Source organism: Thermobia domestica, chromosome 3, assembly GCF_964235325.1.
Source record: "Thermobia domestica chromosome 3, izTheDome1.hap1.1, whole genome shotgun sequence".
In the NCBI taxonomy this organism is placed as follows: domain Eukaryota; kingdom Metazoa; phylum Arthropoda; class Insecta; order Zygentoma; family Lepismatidae; genus Thermobia; species Thermobia domestica.
The window spans coordinates 206,777,067-206,792,024 of record NC_137456.1 but is presented as its reverse complement, the minus strand read 5'-3'; the positions used below and the strand labels follow the sequence as shown (position 1 = coordinate 206,792,024).

The window sequence follows — 14,958 nt, the reverse complement described above, 5'->3', positions numbered from 1 at the left end:
ATAAAGGAAGAATGATCTTTCCACGTTAATTAGTTTAGAAGTTATGTGGCATAAACTAATTACATGTGAGAAATCCAAGATGGCAGATTATTTATTCAAAATGGCGGAAAACCTGCAACTTGATTTTTTGGGATTTTCTGGAGGCTAATGACGAAAAGATCACGAACCAATTCCAGAAGGTTCCATCTTTTTATTCTAAATGTCTATTTCAAACCTTATTTTGACTGCACCATGTATGAGTTGGGCACAAAAGGTGCAGAAGTAGGGAGAAAAGTATGTGTAGCATTTGGAGAAGGTACAGTTAGTGAACGGACAGCTCAAATGTGGTTTCAGACCTTTTCGACCGGCGATGAAACACTTGAAGACAAACCTCGATCGGGCAGACCAAAATCTCTCGATTTGGACAAACTCAAGGCAGCAACCAGTGGCGAAGCTAAGGGAGGGCCAAGGGGGGGCAGGCTCCCTTGCTCAAATTCTTTGCCCCCCCTAGTGGCCCCCTACACAATGATATTGCTATGGGTCGACAAACGGTGAGTGGGTCGTTGCTACAAGTGAAACTACTACCAAAACGTCTCTCGACAACAGAATCACCAACTGCAGAATACCGTATGTTGCAATAGTCTGCGTTCCGAATAAAATATCTTTCCTCGTTTTTGCTTGTAGTTCAGCAAGATCTAATTCACCGAAATCTGTGGGGTGCATATGCATTGACATCACCACCTGAACATTCCTTTTAACCTCTGTCCCTTATCAAGTTATTTCCTTTGTTTTGGACAAAGAACCAGAAAGAAAAATCAAATCAGTCGGCATTCTCATTCGCTTCAATGTTGAAAGTCATACTAAAATATTAGATGCTTACTTACAAATAACACACACTACAGGAAAACATTACACTTGAGTTGGACGAAAGAAGTTTTCGTACATTACTTATTATAATTTGTACACCAAGTAATTAATTCCCATTGATTATGGCGACATAGAACAAATGCATAGCATCCATTAAATAATTTGGCATTATTATTATTTTCAAAGCATCTTAATATCGAGCCGTCTTGTTTAATTAACAATAAAAGAAGAGAGCAGAAGGTTTTATTACTTGTGAAATAATCATTCTCCTCTGTTGTTCGCATCCCGATCGTTTGAGAAAAATTAGATGCTGAATACTACGAGCAAGTACTATTGCTACCGATACTTTTTCTCCCGCTCGATTACCTTCTAGTCTTGTCTTTAGTACGTCTAGTTTCCTAACGCTCTTGGCCATTAGCAATTCTGTAGAATCCTTCTGGTACAATGTTAACAAGCGATACCAGCGGCCTTCAGGAAAACGGACTCAGCGCTTGGTGGACCGATACTACTAACTAAAGCCTGGGGAAATGTAATAAAATTCAGTGATTCTTTGTAAATAAATCGTTCAGAAGTATTTTCCTTTAAAACTTTTCAACTGTAGTTTAATCCCTAAAATGCTACTTCATAGAGAAATTCCAAAGTTTATCACAGAGCCAGTGTTACAATTCCCTGATTACTAATCATCAGGTAAGATACCGAGATGATACAAGTTGGTCGCGGCAGTAATGTTATTTTGTGTAAAAGCTATGGTTACTCCCTTGACCAGGTTGTGTCATCCCGTTATCTTATCTGATATTTAGTAATCAGAGAGATATCAGGAGCTTATGGAACTGGTCTATAAAGACTCCATTCAGTGAGTTCAGTCACTGAATACCAAATCTTATCGCAGATTTATATTTATTCTTCGTCAAAATATGGTAAACCATTTCCGAGAAAATTACATTGTAGGAATTATGCAGAACAGTAAATCAGTGGTGACGTGAATTTTGAACAGGATATAAGCTACTAGTTAATGCTGTGCCTTCATATCCAATCTCAAAACTAACAATATTAATTTAGCACCGACTACAGGATAGTAGCGTTAAGTTACTTCAACTACATTTGAATTTATTTTAAGGCTTTGAAACATCCGAGGCTCAGAGAATAGAAATGAGGGAAATGAGTCAATTGAGCCATAAACATTTCGCTGGTGAAGTAAGGAAGAATCTTGGTAAACTCCTAAGTCGAAATATTTGCCCACGAGGGATCGATCACATCATCTTCCTAATTTGAAGTCATTGTAATAATGCTAAGCTCAAATGCACATGGTTGATCATACTTTTCTTTTTGTATTCATATGCAGTTTTATGAATTACCTAAGTAAACTACATACTTTTTTTGTAATGTAAACTGTTACAAACTGGTATTGATCAATGCTTCTATGTGTTACAGCTGTCAAGCACACAAGTGAAATTAGCTATTTTAACAAGACAATATAGACGAAGCGCTGTTTTTGAAATTTATAATCTTCTACCTTTTCTGAAATAATACTGTCCGTTCTACCGTTTAACACAACATAAAATAATTTGCCGTGTCATGTATTAATACTTGTTTATTAAAAGTTTTAGAAAGTTAACGAAAGTGTATAGTTTATACAAGTGTTTGAAGTGTTATATTTAATATTTTTCTTTGTTGTGAGAGTGAGGAAAGTCATTACAATAAAGAGAATAAGTTCAGTTTACTTTTAATGGAGTTTCCAGTAGTCTGTTTGTGAACCTAACACAGCAGTATGTATATCAGCTTGATTCGAAAGTACAGCTAAAGTTTTGGTAGCTCTGCCTTCGTATATAATAAGCTAATTCCTAAAATAACTAGCATCATGATATAAGTGCAAATTTCAACGAGGCACTTTGTTCCCTTCTGATTTTGAGTGTGTGTGTATATATATATATTTCTCTGCTTCTACGTTCCACCTAAATCAATCAGCCACACATATTTTAAACGCCGTGGTTAAGTGACTACTTATATTAGAATGGAAATCAATTGTATAAATGTGCCCTAGTTGTTTGAGGTAGTAAATTATTATATTTTCGTTGTTTTGAAAACAGTAAACTCATGAACAACAAAGATGGAAACATTCATCTTGAACACACACACACACACACACACACACACACACACACACACACATATATATATATATATATATATATATATATATATATATATATATATATAATTTATGTGAATCAAATTTTTCATTCATTGGAGATGGCCCCCTCAAAATTTTCTTGGGCCCTTCGTTGGCCCCCCTGAAAAATATTCTAGCTACGATACTGGCAGCAACTGAAGATGATTCAAGTCAAACGTGTCACGAACTCGCTCAACGATTTGGGGTAATGGATGAAACCATTCGTGTGCACTTGCATGAGCTTAGAAAATCGTGGAAACTGAGTAAGTGGGTCCCTCACGTGCTGATTGCTGCGAACCGTCTCCAACGACTGAACATTTGCTCTCCCTTACTGACCAGGAACAACAACTGTCCAATTTTCGACCGCGTTTTGACGTGTGATGAAAAGTGGGTAATGTACGATAACAAGAAACCCTCGTAGCATTGGCTATCGTCAAATGGCTCCATGCCTTTAAGTGCAAAACCTGCTCTTCATCAGCGGAAGATGATGCTGTGTGTATGATGGACTACTGCTCGGATTGTGCATTATGAGTTCTTGGAAAGTGATAAAACCATAACCAAAGATGTGTACTCAGCACACCAATACAACGCTAGACCTCATACAGCAAAGATGACCCTGGAGGTGATTTCTCCTCTCGGCTAGAAACTTCTGCCATATTCACCAGATATTACTCCATCAGACTACCATCTTTTTTCTCTATGGACAACCATATGCGCAATCGACAATTCAAAACTCGGTTAAACTCGGTTGAAAACGCAGTGGCGCAGTGTTTTGAGTCCCAACACAAAGATTTCTTCAAAAATGGCATCTACAGGCCTGTAAAACAATGAGAGAAGGTTGTAGAAGCGGATGGTGAATATTTTGCGGAATAAACATAAGATAAACTCATTTTTTTAACTATTCTTTTTTTGTACTGAAACCGCACGAACTTTCTTGGTTACCTGGTATATATCTGAGAGATATAGTAGAGGGATAGGTAGATAGATAGATATAATTCTCTTGTGACATGTAGCGACGTACACAGCATAAAAATGGTGTTACGAAATTATGTTGCATTTCGAATATCTTGGAAACGAATTATCCAAGATAGATGGCAGTCAAAAAGTATTTAAAATAACTTCATCCAGCAATGGATCGACTTATTATTCATAATGGTATGTGTGGGTTTCAAACATAAATAACCCTCACTACTTCACTCATATGATCCCACTTCTCATTCTTGATATCTGAGCATTTGAGATTAAGGAATAAACGTTTGTACCTTCTTCTGAGAGATCGTAGTTCAACATTGTAGCTGTAAGAATTTCTAAGAACAAAGACACTTAAAATAAAATTTGCCGTTCCCCTCGCCCTTCATTAATATTCTCGCATGTACAGAGCAAAGTAATATTCTTCAAATAGGTCAGTTGTTTTTGGATGTGAAAGATTTGTATTCTACAAGCTTTCCTTTCCAACTGACATTTGCAATGCACTCTTGCTATGCTAATAGAAATACAAAAGATATAAAAATCTTATCTCCATGATTTATTTTCGATTGCCGAAAATGGGTTCTGCTTCGTGAAGTTGCCACCGTCCATTTTGTTTTTGGTATATATATATATATATATATATATATATATATATATATATATATATATATATATATAAATTCTGAACAAACGAAAATTTTATGAGAACAATCGTGAACAAAGGATGGTGAATTTATGGTTTCATTTTCGAATTCAGAAAATGGGTTCTGCCTGGTTTAAACTAGGGATGGGCAAAACCGGTTTTTATAAAAACCGGAAACTGGTTTCTAGAAAAACCGAAACCCAAAAAACCTACATTTCGGTTTTCTCCGAAACCGGTTTCGGTGGAAACCTATGGAAAACACAAAACTATTTCTGTGGAAACGGATTCGGTTTCCGGAGTACAACGTACCACTATTCTGGTCAGAAATAGAACAAATTTTTGAAAAAAACGGAACCGGTTTTGAAGAAAACCGAAACCGGATCCGGTAAACAACCGAACCGGTTTTGGAGAAAACCCAAACAGTTTTTTTAATTTTCAAAAACCGGATTCGGTTTCTCTAAAAATCGAAAACCGAAAAACCACTAGCTTAAACACATACTTTGTTTGGCTTCTTTCTTTGACGCTTGGCTTTGTGATGTGTGTGTGTGTGTGTGTGTATTTAGGTTTATCTCGGTATAACAAACGGTTTTTACAAACTCGAAAATATTTTAACAACTGGTTCACCCGAACTGCGCGAACCGGCTGAATAACACCACTGCCCATCGACGTATAGAAGCTTTGATTCTAGCATTTCGAGGCTGCATCTTACAGTGATTTATTGAGTTCAGATATGTTGTGCAGTGCTGAATTGTAATAATCTCTGTATAGTCATGACGAATTAATGGCATAATTTCCTTCTTCTAATACATGTCTTATTGATATTTTAACTTCTACAAATAACGGTGTGTATAATTTAGGAACAAATAATAACGTTCACTTCAGAAACAATAAAACACCATTGAAATAGTTTTAGTACAGATGTTGAGGGGAAAATTGATGTAATAGTGTTTACAAAGTGTGTTTCACGTGTCCGAAAGCGTTACTTCTCTAAAAACAGTATCTACTATGACAAATTTAGAACACTTATCGTTAAACAGTTCGAAAACAAAGTAACGACATACATTTTGCACAGTTTGTACGTACATCTGGTACATACTTGGACAACACAATATCTGCAATGGGTCAATATGTACCATCTGGAGGTGTTCAAAGAGTATCGATAATGTGTACAGTGTCCTACTGTGACTGAGAGTAGTTTCTTTATATTTTGCAGTGTTTATACGAGTATAATTGTCTGCAAATAAGACATCATTTTGGAAATATGAAATCTTACATTTAACTTCAATGTTTGTGCATTTTTGAGAAAACGAGGTAGCTAACAAACGCAAATATAGAAAAATGAATGAACCCTAGACACTTTATTGATAAAATATTTTCTACTATAAATTCAAGTAGTCAAGCATCAGCTCTCTATATTTTTCATCGGAGCACAGTGGTTTAGACTCTCCAAACATGGCCAAAACCTCAAAATTCGAAGTTATCAGAAATATGAAAGATCTTACAGATTTAATAAGGAAAGACGTAAGGTGTGCAGAAATAGGTATGTTTTCGTGCAGCTCGTAAGGGTTGGGCCTACAATTAGTATGAATGTGAAAGATTAAATTCGTGGAAGAAGGTCATGTATCCACCCCGGTAGCGGACGTAAAGTTCATGATGTGAAACAAATTAATGTTTCGTTGTTAGGCGTCAATAATGATTGTGCAGAATATTGTTATACATTTGTCGTTACACATAGAACTCTAATATACTTTCATATACTAGTCAATATGTGGATAAATATAATTAGATCGAAAACCAAAATTGGTATACTTGATATTGAATTTCATATAGAGTTTTATTTTGAGTCCAGCCGAGTCCAGTAGTACAATACAATACACAGTGCCTCAATTCAGTGGACGTTGCATTCTCAATGAAACTAATCAGGTGTTGCCTTTTGGTCTCTTTGTTTCCTTCTACATTCTGCAGGACTTGCAGAAGCCTCCTTCGTGTTGTTTCGTATGACATTTCTGGAATGACAAGGAAAAACAGTCATTAGCCTTAATACTACCCGCAACAATATTACCCTACTCATATACAAGTATGTCTTTCAAACCTGATCGGGCAAAAACGGGCAACACTCGGTCTTTTTCTCTAATAGATAACATCCCCTACTATCAGATCCAGCATATAATAAAACTGAATTCGGCTGGACTGAAAATAAAACTCTATATGAAATTCAATATCAAGTATATCAATTTTGGTTTTCAATCTGATTTTATTTATCCATATTTTGAATGGTATATGAAACCATATTAGAGTTCTATGTATGTGTCATGAACGATGAATGTATAATAATGTTCTGCACAATCATTATTGACGCCTAACAACGAAATATTATTTTGTTTCACATCATGAACTTTGCGTCCGCTATCGGGGTGGATACATGGCCTTCTTCCGCGACTTTAATCTTTCACATTCGTACTAACTGTAGGCCCAACCCTTACGAGCTGCACGAAAACCTACTTATTTCTGCACACCTTACTCTTTCCTTATTAAATCTGTGAGGTCTTTCATACTTCTTATAACTTCGAATTTTGAGGTTTTGGCCAAGTTTGGATGGTGTCTGGACCACTGTGCGGAGGTGTAAACTCTACTAGTAATCGATTATTTTCCAATGTGTATTGTATTCCGATTACGTAGTTTAACGTTGTATTCTTATACCAGTTTATTAACCTACGTGTAAATTCTTGTAATCTGTTTCACATAATCTTGAAAAAATCAATGCTAATGTATGGTACGGCTTTCCGTCCTCTATTCTTAATAATATGATCAATCATAACAATCTCACCTTCTACCCATTTACACTATGACCAATATTATTGTAGAAAATATTCCATATGGCTTAAACATGTTCCAAAACAAAAAGCGAAAAAGGAACTCATAAAAGATTCGTTTGTTCATCTCAACAAAACAATCAAGCTTCAAAATTTGTATTTTGTTTATTTCCTTGTTCACCTTACAAGATATAACTGAAATATGATTCATGTTTTAAAATTAATTCGAAATATGTGTTCTTTATTAATATTGGTTTCTCCTAAATTGATAAATTATTTTTTATGTGGATGATATTGATGGTATTGCATTATCTGTAAGACAAAATCTGTAAAATAAGTAAAGAGAACATAAAGACTAATAAAATACTTCTCTTTTCTCATTTCAGTTCCAAAAGAGGTCTTGATCTTGGTTTGAGCAGGGGATTTTCTGGAAGCCAGGCTGCGAAACACCTTATGGGTCTTGCAGCTGCAAACTATGCTGGTGGACCTGGTAGGAGGAGGCGCAATGCTCCATGGGAAGATGAGGATAATTTTACTTCATAAGTTTACCTGAAAAAAATAATGATTCCACCTCCCTCCCAAAGAATTCCTTTCTCTATTACTAGTAGTCCAATTATTTCCGTTATAAACTAAAACAGGTATAATAACAACAGAACAATAAATAGTGCGAGAATATTTGTATGTGTGCGATTAAAATTCAACGATTTAAATTATAATTCCAGGCAATCCATCTGAAAATAATACAAAATAAACGAAATGTAATATTCAACACATTTTGTGTAGACTAATAATAAGAAACTTCATGCTAAAGTACTATAATGTTTAGTTTTGTGTTCCGGAAGCTAATAAATGTTTTAGTGTATTATATTTTACCTTATATTGATTTCTTGTTCATATAGTATAATATTTATCATTGAAATATTTATAAATCCTGTTATTAGTTTCACTGAATATGAGAAAAATGTAAAATAAAATCCTCATCCAGATCAAACTGTTCCTTTGCTCTCTCAATAAAACGTGTTTCTGTAAACTCAATTGTTTAATTTTATTTTTGAAAAATAAACACACATTTGTCGTGGAAGCATCAGTTGTCAGTTATTTCTATTATTTAGTTTCATACCTTTCTACTACAGCATGCAATAGTTCCGATTTAAATGTGATTAAAACAGTGTAGGAAAAATAAAGATTGTCACAAAACGATCTGAAATGTTGAAACGAATACAGATAATTGGAAAGTTGAAAATGATAAAACATGAAAAATATAGTTCATAGGATAGAATTCAACTCAATAAATACATTATTATAGTACATATGTACACTAGTGAAGATATGGGTAAATTTATGTTTTCAAGTTGATGTCTAATACAATACAGATATTTATTCTTCAACACTCCTCCAGACATGGAGAGACATACAGCATAAGTTGGCATAATATAACATACAGGAATGTTAGTAATCCCCCCTGGTCCCTTCCTTCAGACCTTCATTAGTAATCGTAGGAGAGCGATTGTGATAGCCTACATTACTTTTTATTTCCACGAAAAAGTAATAGTCGGACAAATCATGGAATTTGGGGAACCAAGTATAGGACGATATTTCAGGTTGACGAGACAGTCGTTATCAGAAATGTGGAGAAAGCAATTTAGCACCTGAGTAACAGTGTACGCAATATAGAAACATACAGATCCGTGACGCTATTTAATGCCACACCACACCAAGTTGTTATTTCGTTGATGTACAACGGAACCTTATACAATTGATGCGGATTTCTCTAGATCCAATACCGAAACTTTTGCTAATTAACTAAGTCATTGGTGTGGAAAGTCCGGATGTGATTCCCGGCGGGAGCTCATGTGGTTCGGATTCCCCATTAATAAGTAGGTCCTGTCTCATATAGCCTCGCTGCTGAAAGTGATGTTAAAATCAACTCAATTGACTAAGCTATTGAGATTTAAATGGTGTTTCATCCGACGTCCACTGCTTGTTTGTGAAACAGTCGCCTTCAATCACTTTGACCATCAGTAGCTCAAAGAGTACCTACGTTGTAGGTGGTCATTGGGTCTTAGGTGCAGGGCTATTTTCAACTTAAAGGAACGAAACCTTATATCCTATATCAGTATTTGTTGCACATTTGACCAATATATGCGTATATTAACACGAAAACACAGTTTAACATATTCTTGTCAAAGTATAATGGATTTTGGTAGCACTGCATTTGTCTTTGCACTAAATAAAATATTTGAGTTGCTAATCAAAACAGTGTTTATTCAACCGTTTAAGTACCTTCATTCCTCAAAGCAGCCCCACGATACCCAATCATTCTCTCTCCATTGCCGTGTATATTAATTCTGATTCCCATAAAAATGCCCTATAGGCCATAAAAGTCAGATTACTAATGATAATGAATGATTATAAAAGCAGCATGAAGAAAACGAGAGAATCTCAAGAAACTCACGGATATGATGCAGTACACCCTAAACACACATGGTCTGGGATCGAACCAGGAATCCCTACGCTATCACTGAACTCCCGTGTCCCCATTTCTTCAATTAGCTTATAGTAATTGCTTCAACACTAGGTTTGCGCTTTTGTTTATGGTTTACTGTGAATACTGTGAATTGTGAACTGTGAATTTCAGAGCATTCAGTTGATAATAACTGAATATGGAAGGTTTATAAATTCATACCCTCGTTCCTAAACTCAATTCAACTATTAGTCATACAACGTTTCTTTGTGCCCTGAAATTAAACAGACAACTTCCTACAATTGAAATTATGAAATGTTGTGAAAGTAAGTTGATGTTTCATAGAACTTCAAGAAAAATTAACAAAAGGTATGGGCCACTACACTAAACTTTGCAGCTCCTATTCATTACACTAAATCAGGTAGTGTTTCACTTATTACGAAAAATTTTCTTCTAAAATACAAACTAAATTATAGAGTATTTTAGGGAAACTTTGTGTGAAGATAACACCCTCGACAATAAACTAACTCTTGTGAATTTTTCATTGGAAATGACCAAAATCATTTGTTATGATTATCAATGCAGTATCCTTTTATGAAATATCAACAAAATCGATTAGTTGTATTTGAGAAAACTGTCATAAAAATTCACCCCCAAGAACGAACTACCAATTGTGGATATTCTTATAGGGAGTAATTCGCACCGCATTATAATTATTAATAAAACATTCATTTACGAAATATGAATAAAATCGCCTTGGTTTTGAATAATCGTCTCCTCCCCCAAAAAAACTCAGCCTCATGAATAAAATATCCATCTAATAACTTGTAATTTCGGATCCGAGATTTAAGGTATTTTTTCTATCAGCTCAATTCATTAAGCATTAAAATGCTGTCTACAAAAGGAGTTTAAATAAAATTTAAATTTAAAAGGAACCAAAAATAATTTATGTATACGATCGATCGATACGATTGATAGTTACATATACGATCTATCTATGTTTATCTACATCTATATATCGCACACCCGGTGGAAGAGTGTTGTTACAACTCGAAAAATGGCAATTTTGAGTTATCATCGCGATTGTATAGAGAGAAGTGAGTTCTACTTTGTGATATTTTTTTCACAAACATAACTCAAAAATTAACCTCTAGATTTCAGAAATACCAGAACTCCAGGCAGAGATTTTTATAATACAGGGCGAGAGAATACAGTTGCATGTCAGTCGAGAGTCATTATTCGGCGAGGGTTTGTGTTGAAGAGTGTTACATTTTGAATTATAACACTATTCTTCTCCACCCAAAGTATATCGAGAACCGGTAGGAATTTCATAAGCTAATAAAGCGTGATCTCATGCCCCTGGCCAAGAGTAACTACATTCCCAAAGTGCATTATGCATTTTATAAAACCTTAAGATAAAGTCAGTCAGAGAGTGTAATTACTGAAAAATATGTAGATACATGAAAGGGGTGGCACTTAAATAGCAGTAAATTAGATAATTTGTCGGTAAATAAACGGCGATAAGTTAAACAACAATATTAATTTGTCTTTTGATGTTTTTGTAATTCAATTTTAGTTTTTCTTCAATTTTAGTTTTTCTTTCTAAAGTTGTAGTTCTCACAACTTCATTTTATGTAGTTGATTGAAGAGAAATGTATGAAAATGGAAACGTTACATATTCCTCTGACATTGTTTGTGCGAATGTAGAAAGAATACGGTTTTGTGGCTTACGCTAAATTAACTGCTTTATCATAATTTTCCCGCTTTACAGCAATTAATAATCATTGTGAAGCACTGTAATTTAGCTACAAAATTGTTCCATGTTTGGTTCTTTAAAAAAATCGATGTGATGTTGCCTTCTTCAACTCACTCATTCTATGATACTATCTTCTCTTATTATAGGATTAATGCTTATCTGTCATAAATCTTCTAATCACGACATAATCATAGTTGTAAGAGAATGTATCTAAAAAATCATAAGCTGTAAGGGAGTTAATTGGCAGTTTACACTGAAACCTTTAAAGTACTACATATTTAAAGTAAATGCAACTTGCCTTACAATTTAGACACTGATTACGCATCCGGTTTCCGGACGTCGATTCCGCATTCGGCAGTGATGTCACTTCCTCACAGTGAATGTTTATTTGAACACTGGCGTAACTGAACAGAGTATTTTCGTGTTGTCCAGTGTAAAAAAAAAATGACTATGGTTATAATCGAGATGAAACTTTATTTATTCCTAACGTACACATTAAAAAAAATACTATGACGCATGTCCGCAAATGGGAGAAGTAAAGCGCAAAATCAAACCTGAGTTAAAGGATAGACATAATTGTAAATGTACACATAGTAAAAGAAGAGAGAGTATACGAGAATTAAAACAAAATCCAAAATTTTGATTTCTTATTTAGGAAGAGATTGCTTCATTTTTATTCCATTTGTATGCTTTTCATGTATTCCAAATTAAATTACTGGTTTTACACTGTGACTAGCCTACATCTTTAGCCACTTAGCTGAGGCGCAAGAGGCATCCGATAGTTTAAGAGTCCTCATGTATTAGGACCGGCAGTGACGGAACAAAGATTGTACCACTTTTGAAAATTGATTTTATCTTTTTAATATATCGATGGCTCAAATAAAGCATTTGCTGCAAGGAAGTGACATCACTGTCGAACGCGTTATCTGTGCCCAGTTTCCAAGACGTAGCCACAGCAGTTTTCAAGACTGAGAAAGTTACTAATAACGTTTGATTTTACTAAGACTATGACAAATAGTTTTACATTGTGATAATGCAATGTAACGAAGATTTCAATCTTGCAACAAATGACATTTATTTGCTGTCATGTTTTTTTTTCTTTGTGTCCAATGGCCTGTACGTTTATGAACATTACTGATTTTCAAAGCATGGAGAGAGAGCGTGTAAAATTACAAAGAAAATACAATCTGAGAAAGTGTAACATAAAACTGCTATTTAAATGTGGTATAACTTCAAATTACTTTTATTATGAAGGAAGAATAGGGTTACAAATTCAAATATGTTTTTCTTCCTCACTCCCTTTGCATACAAACAATACGAAAATTAGGGATGCGCACGAGACAAGATTTGAGACTGTCTCGTCTCAAAAATGTGCTATGAAAGTGATGTCTCGACTTGAAAAATGTATATTTCTTTATTGAAAGAGCTGTGTATCGACTCGAATTTTGTCAGGAAAATTATGTCTCGACTCGTCTCGTGCGCATCCCTAACGAAAAATACTTATTTCCTCTAAACATGACTAACAACTAATATTGGAATATATTTTAATAGATACAATGCTAATTCAGACCCATGCATTACAGGGAGAGAATACCAAACTTTAAAATTCATTTTTCCAAAAGTGTGTATTTTTAACTTGTAAGTCTACCGCCGGGTGTGCGATATAATATGAAATTAACGGGAAAACAACTGAACCATTAGAAATTTATTTTTGAGCGTAACTAACACCGTCCCTGCATCAAAGTTCTATCATTGCTTTCATTTAAATGCGTATTCCAAAGAAAGACGACAGTTTTCAAAATTTAGCCGAAAATGAGTATCTCAAAGCCTCTCATGTTAGGAAGACGAAACTCTGTACCACTCCTTATTAAAAGCAAGTGGTCATGTGTCCCAGCCTTTTCAGAAATTCAGCTCCTAAAGGGGGGATGGCGGAAACGTATAATATTCTTGACCAATAGGATTTGTAGTGAACAAACTCAGTGTTCATTCTCCCGTTTCCTCCGTTTTTCTTAATTCCATAATTATCATCCATCTTATTATCGTTATCTCCCTTACCTTCAAAGTATACTCCTAGAACGTTAAACTGAAAAAAATATATATACTTTTCTTAATATATAAACATGAAATAAAGTTGTCTGTCTCAACATTAGAGGATAATGGGTTAACCACTTGACTCTAGCAGTGGTGTTAGACTTCCAAACTATTCTACGCTTAAGTATCGGAAGTCTTATAGAACCTGCTATGTCCGTCAGTTTGTCGACAGAGATGAGAACATCAGCGGTAAGAGATATCCAGAAGCGTTTATTTTATTTTATTTTGTTTCCAAAATCTAATCGATTCCACCTATTCTCTTGACCCACTATTTAAACTAGAAGCGTTAGAATTAAATCGTTTTCGGTTTCAACGTTGATCGGCATAGAACAAAAACAGAAATAGAGGCGACATGCGATATTATCAAATCGATTCAGTCTCTCAAAAAGGGGCCATTTCCACCCTATTACAATACTAAAACCGGAAAGGGTAACATTTACTAACACTTCCGGTTTAAATATTGATTTCCATAGGGCACAGATGATAAGAGATATTAAGAAACCGTCTTTCAGTATCAATTAAGCGTCCCAAGAAACAACTTTAATTTCGAATTATATCCCTGCATATCAATCGGTATTGTTGGAAATCTACGATTTACAGTTTCTACATTGATAACAATAGTATAAGGTGGTAATAGAGAGAAACGATTTTATAATAAGTAGTTAATAACTTATGAATAATTTCAATCTTGGACTTTATTCCTCTATTGCAACCCGAAGTGAGAAAAAAAATATGCTTTTACTTCTAATTTCATTATTGATCATCATGGAGCAAATAAGTTAAAATATATTGACTAATTGCTTTCTGGTGTTAAACCTGCATAAACCTCTACAGACATAACGGTTAAGTTTCTGTACCATTACAATTTAGAAATTCTTGTAATTAAGACCACTTAAAGTCCTAATAGCTTGTAGTATAATAGTATAATGTTAAAAATATCCAAAATAATCTTTCTTTATTATTTTTCATTTTTGATCCTCAAAAATTCGTTAAATGCATCCTTAAGTTGTCATAATACACGGTTTAAAAGTTTCTAATGAGCTACGCTCTGCACCCAAGTATAAAAGTTTCTAAAATATTAAATTATTTCAGTTTGAAATTTGTAGCGCACGTTAATATTGTTTTCCATGGAGCGAAATGGCAATAAGAAGAGACAAGCGATTTTGTATAGAGTTTCAGTATCCGAAGAATAGACTTTTCAGCTTT

The 14,958-nt window shown here is 34.5% G+C and overlaps 1 protein-coding gene across 1 annotated transcript in view; it reads left to right on the top strand.

Moving 5' to 3' along the window:
* The window catches only part of Dh31 (diuretic hormone class 2), a 623,319-nt gene extending 615,013 nt beyond the window's left edge, over positions 1-8,306 (top strand). The window contains exon 4 of the mRNA XM_081752142.1: positions 7,828-8,306. Within this exon, the coding sequence (XP_081608268.1) occupies positions 7,828-7,984 (157 nt within the window). The 3' untranslated portion in view covers positions 7,985-8,306. The remainder of the gene's footprint in view (positions 1-7,827) is intronic.
* Positions 8,307-14,958: the final 6,652 nt, after the last annotated feature.